Consider the following 10,009-nt stretch of genomic DNA (forward strand, 5'->3'; position numbering starts at 1 on the left):
TGTGGTGGCTGTAGTTGACAGTGTGTGGTGGCTGTAGTTGACAGTGTGTGGTGGCTGTAGTTGACAGTGTGTGGTGGCTGTAGTTGACAGTGTGTGGTGGCTGTAGTTGACAGTGTGTGGTGGCTGTAGTTGACAGTGTGTGGTGGCTGTAGTTGACAGTGTGTGGTGGCTGTAGTTGATAGTGTGTGTGGTGGCTGTAGTTTGTGTGTGTGGTGGCTGTAGTTTGTGTGTTGTGGCTGTAGTTAGTGTGTGTGGTGGCTGTAGTTAGTGTGTGTGGTGGCTGTAGTTAGTGTGTGTGGTGGCTGTAGTTGATAGTATGTGTGGTGGCTGTAGTTAGTGTGTGTGGTGGCTGTAGTTAGTGTGTGTGGTGGCTGTAGTTAGTGTGTGTGGCGGCTGTAGTTTGTGTGTTTGCTGTCCAGTGTTAGAGGATCTCAGAGCTGTTTGAAGGACAGGCAGAGCTCCGGTCATAAACGTCCAGCCCTGAGAGCCAAGCACCAATAAACAGGCTGAACTAGACAGACTGAACCAACTTAACAGGCCGCTGAGACGCTTACCCATCATTCGTCTTTACACCTGAGAGGACAGAGCCGCCTTCAGGAGGACCGAACTCTTCTCCACAAGTGTCTCAGGGATGTGAATTAAGATTACATTCAGATGTTAGAAACGGTTAAAGTCAGTTAAAAATATTTGCCCTATGTTTTATACCTTTGCATGGGACTCGAGTACAGAAATAAAACTTGTATGACGTCACTATCAATATTTCTTGCTTGAAAATCAAAGAGGTTTAAAGTTGAAAGACACAAATTGACCACAAAGAGATGCAAAATGATCACAGAAACTCAAAATGACAAAAAAGGGATGCAGAACGACCAAAAGGGGATGCAAAATGTTCATGAAGGGACACAAAATTACCACTAAGTAATTCAAACTTACCACGAAGTGATACAAAATAACCAAAAATAGATGCAAAATGACCTTGAAGGAACACAACATTAACATAAAATGATTCTAAATGACCACAGAGGCACAAAATGACAAAAAGGGATGCCAAAATAACTACATAGAGATGCAAATACACCATAAATGGAGGCAAAATGTACAGTATTTATAACGGTAGGAGCTATCATAGACCTGAAGATCCGGATCTTTGAGTCAGAGGTTCACCTGAAATTTATTCTATTCTGGATTGATCTAAAAATGATATGTGATATAACTGCCCCAGTAGCCAATCACAAGCTTGTATCACGTAGCGTCAAATCCAAAACTATAAAAGTAGAATAACTAATTTTTCAATATAGCCTAGAGTTAGTGCTGATGTGGTTCATATTTGGAATCCATGCTCAGGTCAAACATTTTCTGCTGGAGCCTCAAAAACACTATAAACTTCCCCTTTTTTCCCTGGAGGCCGGAGAGCGACATCTGACTGACGTTCTGTGCTTTCTAACAACAACAAAAAAAACGACTCACTAATTCAGATGTCCGGCTAATTCCTCTGTAGGAGCTTGGTGTCCCGCCTCCCCCGGGAGCCTTAAATCAGCGTTTCTGTGACAGGACTTCTGAGTGGCAGCAACGCCCCCAATCAGCACCTAATAATAACCCCAGTCAGCAGAGGTCAGCTCCTCCTTCAGCTCTGAGCGGCTGCAGGAGTTTCCTCTGCTAAAATAAACATGAGATCCCAGATGTTTGCCGAGTGAGATGGAAAGTCAACCTATTCTTGCTCTAGTTTACACATCATACATTATGAAAGTACTTATGTAGTCATTTATTTTATTGTATTGACTGTATTAATTAAATCGTGGTTTGAATGCCACAGCCTGATATTGTTGCTGACACAAAACTAAAATCATCTTAAACTGGTTTCATACTGGTCGCATTTGTCATATTGTTCTTTAATAAATACTTTTCCACCTCAGCCAAGTATAAAAACTTTTTTGTGAAATTTCAAGATATTTTTTTTTCCAAATTTCTACATTTTCACTCAGGTTTTTATGTGCAAATTGAGGATGCACATGAAACAGAAAATACTCGAAGAAGGAAATATCACTTTTTGGATGAACTGCACTACAAAAGCGCAGTTTTGTTTATAATGCTTCAGTGTTACAGTGCCACAATCAAAACTTCTGGGAACAAACTCCAATTCTCGATGGTGAGCTAACGCTTCATATTTTAGCTGCAGATATTGCTATCTTACATAGTTGGTCTGTGTAACCCACAATATTTACATTTTTTGCAGGTCTAATGGTATACTAGTATGGTTAGGACCGAACTCTTCTCCACAAGTGTCTCAGGGACGTCAATATTTCCTTGTATGAAAATCAAAGAGCTCAGTTAAAGAGATAATGACCAAAAAGAGGTAGAAAAAGATTCCAAAGAGACACAACAAACAAGGACAGAGGTACAAAATGACAAAAAATTGATACAAATTAACCACAAAGATATGTGAAATTACGAACAAATCGACATAAAAGGGATGCAAAATGACCACAAAGGTAGGCAAAGTGACCAAAAAGACATAAAATGACAAAAGGGATCACAAATGGATGCAAAATGATCATGAATGGATGTAAAACTACCACGAAAGGGATTCAAAATCACCTCAGAGGCACAAAATTTGTATTCAGATTGACCGAAAAGGGATGCAAAATGACCATTAAGGAACAAATGACCACAAAGTGATTCAAAACACACTGTATCACTGTGCCATAGACAACATGAGCACGAGCACAGATCTCTGCATATAAGACATTAACCTGGTGTCAGTCTCCCTGCCTCCTCAACCTGCAGTGCATCAGAATAAAGAAAGAAAAAAAAAACAGATGAGACAATCAGGCTTTATGTCAATTACAATGCAGGCTGCAGTATAAACTTTTATTCCGGTTTGTGTTTTACTCTTTATCAACGAACAACATGAATAAATTTATTAAGCGTTCACCCGCCGCCTCCCACTCCCACAAATCTACTCGGCCGGCACAAACTGCAAAGCCACTCTAGTCACCTTGAAATTTCCTCTGCTATTTTCCAATTAAAAGCTTAATAGCCCTGGAGACCGGCTTCACGTGGGGAAGTTTACCGTGCTCTTATTCTCTGTAAGCCGCGCGGCCTCGGATCCCATTATTTGCTTGAATAAACCTTTTTTACGGTCAGAAATGGGCCCCGGCTTTGTCCGGTGTTATGTTTCAATGCCCTCTATTAGTCCAGCAGAAGGGACATATCAGCATCCTCGACATAGTTCCCAAAGGGCTTTTTATACATGTAGAGACCTAATCATCTAAGTTATGTACGATTGTGTAAAAGGTGCGAGAAGCAGCGCGCGCTTTGTCCGAGGTAAAGTGTGTGCAGCCTGCGGGCCTGCAGGCAACACGGAGGGGAAACAACACACATATGTTCTCCTCACTCTTTAAATATGAATTGACTCAAAACACAAGTCGAGTTATTGCATTTAAAACGAACCTTATTGCGGATCTACAGCTGAGGAGCTACAGATCAGAGACCAGAGGTTTGACAGCTGGATGACACATTTGTCACATTTCAGTATTAATTCATTGCCCGCACATATTTTAAAGTATTTATTTCAGTTTCATCTCATGTTTTCTCTCACATTGAATTTGTAAAATAGACATTTATGTGTCCATTTTTTTTTACAACTTTACAAGCTGATGGTGGTGGTGCTGAAGGTGCTGAATCTGCATTTAGTCTTTAAATGTCCTAAAAAATGTTTTAATTAGCTTTTTTTGTCCCGTGTGTCTCACTGTTGACAGCTGAGATGTTAAACTTGATATTCAGTTGACTTCTGGTGCAGTTTCCCTTATTTTACAAGTATTCATGATGCTATATAGCAGCTTGAATTTCCATGTTCTGTGTTCCATGTGTACAATAAGAAAAACATGCCTCGTATTTGAATAATTTACAAATCTACAAATTTAAACTTTAATTAATGTTCCATCTGTTTCATGCAGGGACCTCAGTCATACAGTCTATAAAATGTCTCAGGTCTGATGTCTGGGATGTCACGTTTTATATTCAGCTGGCATTTGAGTCTAGACTGAAACTGCAGGCTTATAGATTTCTGAAGCTGTTTTCACATTCAGTTTTACATTTTGTTTCATGTTAATTGTTGGAATGTGAATCATAGGACTCATATTTTTTTTTAAATCTACAACTACTATGGCAAACGACTGTTTATGTAAATGCACTTGTGCATTTCGTTTTTTAACCACCTAATTTTAAAAAATGGATGTTTATTTCATGCAGAGACTCAGTTTTCCTGCATAAAATCTATGAAATGTTTCTTTATAGAAAAGCAGTTTTGACAGCTGGGGTGTCACATTTTTGTTATTGGCATTGACAGAGTGAAACAGTTGAATTTGGACTTATAGGTCATAGGCCTACACATAGGCCTATAGCCTACTGTTATGATACTTTTTGCAGATTAAATTTCATCTTTGTGGTGTGACATGTTAAATATGCTTTTAAAATAATCTTCTTATGAGTGCCAGTAGATCATGTACTGACTCCTGCATTTGTATTTTGTCTTTTAAACCACATCTGAATGTGTCTTTGGGTTCTTTGTTTCATGCAGGAACTTTTCTTGTACAGTCTTTTAAAATCCCATATTACAGGCCCACACTACAGTTTGGTCTTTTGACATCATTTCTGGAAATAGTAAAGTTGTAGCTCTCCAAAGACACATCTGTAATAAGCCTTTAAAGAATCTCAGCATGTTATTTCAGCTGCAGGATTAAGTCTTTGGGTCTGTAAATACAGGGAGATCATTTGTTTCCACTGCGAACAGAAGTGTCTCCAGTCTTCTTGAATCTTGACCCGTTTTAAAGGAAACTCTGAAACCCTCAGTGGGTTATCTGATCCTCACTGGCAGCTTTTTTTCGCCCACTTCAGCCTAACATGCGCATTTTTTTTTTTTTTTTTTGCAGCGTGCAGGCGCTTTGACGCGAGTAACAGCGTTTGGTTACTCGTCTCCATAAGTGCGTGTCAGCCTGATGCATATCTGTGCTGTCAGCCGCGGGAAAGGTGGATCCTCCACTACAAGCCAACACCTCTTATCCTCATCCTGTCATGCGTGTAGCAGCGCAGCTCCGTCCAGCTCCATCCCTCTGACTGCTGCTGCCGCTGCTGACAACGACACTCCCGCTCCGCCTCGCCTCTCCGCACACGCACTTGTGCGTCGTTGAAGATACGCTGCGTCCGACAGAATGAATGGCTACGGGTCGCCTTACCTGTACATGGGGGCTCCGGTGTCTCAGCCGCGGGCTCCGCTCCAGAGGACCCCCAAGTGCGCGCGGTGCCGGAACCACGGCGTGCTGTCGTGGCTCAAAGGTCACAAGCGCTACTGCCGCTTCAAGGACTGCACCTGCGAGAAGTGCATCCTCATCATCGAGCGGCAGCGCGTCATGGCGGCGCAGGTGGCGCTCCGGAGGCAGCAGGCCAACGAGAGTCTGGAGAGCCTCATCCCGGAGTCCCTCAGAGTGCTGCCCGGCATTGGCATGGCCGGATCCGGCGAGGGGAACCAGGAAACCCCGCCGAGGTCAGAGGAGCTGGAGCTGCGGTGGAGCAGCACGGAGCCGGTGCAGGCCGGAGCACAAACAGGTAGGAGGGAGGATGAAGAAGAGAGCTGCGGGATGCAGCTCCAGCTTTACATCTCTGCTGGAAACTTTATTTTTTATTTCATATAATATAAATAATGAAGAATGACAAATTGGCTAAAATTCTGAACTACTTTTTATTTAGCAAAAAAAAAACAAAACAGAAACGAATAGGAATAAATTTAAACTAGTGCCTATCATTAGCCACTACTGGCTTAAAAAATAAAATAAATTACAAAGTGGAAGATTTTGCTGGCAATATGTATTCTTACATATTTTCTCACACATAAAACTGTGAAAACATTTGTTATGGAAAAACATATTTTAATGAAAATATGGAAAGGTTAAAGTATTTCTAAATGAGCAAAGATTAATCAAAGATGTTTATCTGATCTTCATGTGCCTGTACAAACAGGTTTTAGACGGTTTCTAGATATAAATGTTGGCCAGTGGTTTAAAGGGGTATTAAAATGCTGTCATTTGTTTTAGAGAGAATTGTTGTGTAACATTACATAACACATCTCTCTCTATGGTGAATATTGTGATATATTTGAATTACACCCTTTTGTAAAAAAGGATTAGATTGTTATCATTTTACACATATTTCAAAATAAGATGATTTTATTAATGTCACGTTAGAAATTCACGGTAGGACAAGAGATAGGAAACGAAACGAAAAAGAAGCAGATTATTAAATAAATACAGAAATAGATCAAGATTTTGTCGACATTATGTGGATTATCTTTTAAAAAAAAAATCAAAGAACTTGACAGGATGATATGAAATATATATATATATATATATATATATATATATATATAGCCTATAAATACTGCATATCCAGTGTGTTGTACTGAAGGTGAAATAAACTACTGTGTGTTTTGTGACATTTTCACAAAATATTTAGAAAAAAAAGCATTTTTTGACATTTTATTATTGATTGTGTAAAAAAAAGCCACAAACCTCCTTCGAAATTTTTGTTTGTTTGTTTGTTTGTTTTTTTTGTCTTTTGCAATCAAAAATGTGAATTCAAAAAAGTATTTAGAATGAATGAACCTTCATTAGTTCAATATTTTACTAATGGCTAATGGCTCTATTTCCCCAGGTAATTATTAGAGTAATGAGACCAGCATGAGAGTAGATTTGTTTTTATTTCTGTATTTATCGAAGATTACATTTTTATAAATTCTTAATTTTAAGCAGCAGTATTTCTGTCTAATTATGATTTATTTCCGGAAAATGAAATTAAGTGTTTATTCACAGGCTGCAAAACGTGTCAGTTTATGTCTGATATAATTTTTTCAACAATTTAATTTCAGCTGTTTTAAGGTGAACAGGCCTGTCTCGATTTGTATGAAAAAGCAGAGTCCTCAACAGGCCTACTCCTCCTTGGGGTCAAGAGGTCATTCCGGGTCAGATGTGACTAATAATTAGTAAATTATTAAATTAAATAATTATTAAATGAGTTCATACATATTTGTTTTCCTATTCACCTGCCTCCACCTGGCTGGACTAACAGCATTAGGACACGAGCACCGATCAGCTGACTCCTCATCAGCTCCGGGGCCGAGCGGGTTAAAGATGACAGTCATCAGTAGCGGACAGGCCCGATCGAATCTAATCGCCATATTTCTCGCGGGAGGTCAACTTCAGATGAGATGTTACCGAGCAACAGGCGATCTGTTTACAAAGTGTGGTCAGGAGGCATCGACACACCGCAGTCAGCACTTTGTGTTAACAGCTCCGGAGAGGGGAGAGGAGGAGAGCCGCGTAAATCCTCCATAAATCGCTGCGTTGGAGACAAGTTGACAAGCGAGTAATTGTGTGTTACCTTTCCTCGTGAGGAGAGCTTACAGGGCTTCTAATAGGAGAAGGAGGTCACGTGCAGAGAGGAGTCAGATTAGTGTCGAATTCATGTAATGCTCTGTCAGCTTGGTGCATGCCTCTCCTGCAGGATTACATTTGTTGTGTCTCTTGTCCAAACTTGACTCCTGACTCTCTGTTTCCTCGTCTTGCAGAGCCGACAGAGGACGGCCCCGATGAGGCGTCGGGAGGCGAGAACGGGGGGAGCTCCAGTGAGAAGGAGCAGGACCCGGTCAGCTCCCCAGAGGAATCCAAACCGAACTCCTGCTACACCCCGGAGCCTCCAGAAACCCCCTCCCACCCGGAGGAGACCCGATACAGCCTCCCCAAAGCCGGCAGCGCTGAGAAGGAGGCCAAGGCCGAGAGTCCTCACAAGTATCCCGTCAGCCCCGGGGAGCAGAGCGTGCTGATCGAAGGCCTCGCCGGCTCCATCAACCTGCCCTTCAGCCTCCGAGCCAACAGGCCGCCGCTGGAGGTCCTCAAGAAGATCTTCCCCGCTCACAAGCCTCCTGTGCTGGAGCTCATCCTCAGAGGCTGTGGGGGGGATCTGGTGGGGGCCATCGAGGTGCTGCTGTCCAGCCGGAATTCGGACGGGAGCGCGCACACGCACGCCGACCCGCACCCGGACGCCCTAGTGCTGCCTTCAAATGGACACCTGTTTGAGCACACGCTGGGCTCCTACCACCCGGTGTCCTCCTCCGCCAAGTGGTCGGTGGGCTCCGCTTTCCGGGTGCCCGAGTCGCTCCGCTTCACGTCCGACTCCGCTTCGGGCGTGGTTTCCACGGGCCCGCTGGGTGTCCCCCTGCAGCACCCGTCCTTCCCGCAGCCCACGCGCTACCCGCTCATGCTGCGCAACTCTCTGACGCGCAGCCAGGCCAGCCCCTTCGTGCACAACGACGTGACTCTGTGGAATACCATGGCCCTGCAGCAGCAGTACCAGCTCCGGTCAGCGGCCCAGTACGTATCTCCGTTCTCCCCCGCAGCCCCCGCCGGCCCCGGGGGTTCCGTGTTCCGCAGCTCCCCCATCCTCACCTCCAGACCCTCCGAGGAGCAACGCATCAGCATCCAGGAGGAGAGCTGCACGCTGGGGCCCAAACCCGGCCTCTACTCCCCTGATGAGGAGTACGAGGAGCGGTCTGACTCCGCAGACTCCCGCATCCTGAGCTCATCCACCTAAAACACATGCTGATGATGGACTAACGCAGCAGGGGAGAACCAAAAATATTCTTCTGAAAGGACACCTGTGCGTGTGTGAGTGTGAGTGTATGTGTGAGCGCGCGTGTGTGTAAGCAATCACCCATTGTCACGGTGATGTTAATCCTCCAACATCACATCACCCCTCGTGCTTTCAAGATGTCACTGGACCTGACCAAAACGGATGAATGTAACACATTGTGATCACTCTATTATTTTGAAAATCCATTACCTATTTCCTGTCAGCATGTTTATTACTGTGAAAACTATCGATGTAAAGATCACCACTGCATGTTATTAAGAGTATGCCAAATAAATCTGAGTTGTCCAAATGGATCGGACTGTTGTCTTGACTGAATTCTGGGCTTTAGGCCTGAGATGTTGTTGTTGTTGTTTTTGTTGTTGTTGTTATTGTTGTTGTTCCTGTGTGTGTTTACAAATGTTTGGGACTTGTCCACAGGAATGTTGTAAATTTATATTTAACAAACATCTCTGCTCTGTGGTTAGCTGCTTTCATTCTTATTTAATCATGCATTATGTTACATTAAACCCCAGGAGGTTCAGTGTTACCCAAAATTGTCTGTCAATATTGTAAGAGCAGAATAATGTAATTAAATTCATGCTCTTACTTTGTAAAATAAGACATAATAACAAATACATCCAGACACTAATTTTAACATTGTAAGAAGGTGAAACAATTGGTTCCAGAGGAAGATTTAGAGAGAAAATACGGAGAGTTTGATATAAAGATCAGAACATCCAGAATAAGTTAAAGCAGCCGTGTCTCAAACACAACACACAACCACAGAACATTCACTCACAGTATTATCAGTATGTGCAGAACTCTGTTACACTTTATACACAGTTGCCTATAAAGCAGTAGCCTATAAAAACACTTCAGAAATGGTTTATATGCAATATAATGTAGTTATAAGCGGATATATTTATAAGGACATTTTAAGCATATCAAAGCACAGTATCTGTCAACAAGAGGTGTATTTTATGTTATTATAAGTGTGTTTTACTATATTGTCATTTATTATCTGCCGTATAACAGCCTCCACTTATGGCTGCACAAAGGAGCGATTGACAAATCCATTAATAAACAACTTAGCCTATATCTGCTTACAATTATAGAGCATTATAAGCTATTTATTAAATGTTTATATAGCTACTGCTTATTAATGATGAACAGGGGGATTTTAAATTTTGACAATTTCCCAAAAAAATAAATAAAAAATTTATTTAAAAAAAATGATTTTGCATATTTTTGTATAGAAAATATCCAGCGATGTATTAACATGTATGTCACTTAAATGTTGCAACTGGTAAAAATGCAGTTAATTTTAATG

At 42.0% G+C, this 10,009-nt stretch overlaps 1 protein-coding gene across 2 annotated transcripts; it reads left to right on the top strand.

The window, feature by feature from the left end:
• The first annotated feature begins 4,933 nt into the window (after positions 1 to 4,933).
• On the top strand, positions 4,934 to 8,993 carry dmrt3a (doublesex and mab-3 related transcription factor 3a). Of its 2 annotated transcripts, none has more exons than XM_023414344.2 (2): positions 4,934 to 5,604; positions 7,619 to 8,993. In XM_023414344.2, the coding sequence occupies exons 1-2, from the start codon at positions 5,211 to 5,213 to the stop codon at positions 8,638 to 8,640; spliced, it is 1,416 nt and encodes a 471-aa protein (XP_023270112.1). In that variant the 5' UTR covers positions 4,934 to 5,210; the 3' UTR covers positions 8,641 to 8,993. The 2 variants fall into 2 exon arrangements, with proteins under 2 accessions (XP_023270112.1, XP_087032194.1); XM_087176068.1 differs by having other exon boundaries at positions 7,628 to 8,993.
• The last annotated feature ends 1,016 nt before the right edge of the window (positions 8,994 to 10,009 follow it).

This window comes from Seriola lalandi, unplaced genomic scaffold, assembly GCF_002814215.2.
Source record: "Seriola lalandi dorsalis isolate HSWRI2012SDOR001 ecotype SW California unplaced genomic scaffold, Sedor1 jcf7180002054524, whole genome shotgun sequence".
In the NCBI taxonomy this organism is placed as follows: Eukaryota; Metazoa; Chordata; class Actinopteri; order Carangiformes; family Carangidae; genus Seriola; species Seriola lalandi.

Coding starts and splice junctions, on each gene's coding strand:
- dmrt3a (XM_023414344.2), top strand. CDS start 5,211: ATGAATGGCTACGGGTCGCCTTACCTGTACATGGGGGCTCCGGTGTCT. Junction 5,605..7,618: donor GCAGGCCGGAGCACAAACAG/GTAGGAGGGAGG, acceptor CTCGTCTTGCAG/AGCCGACAGAGGACGGCCCC.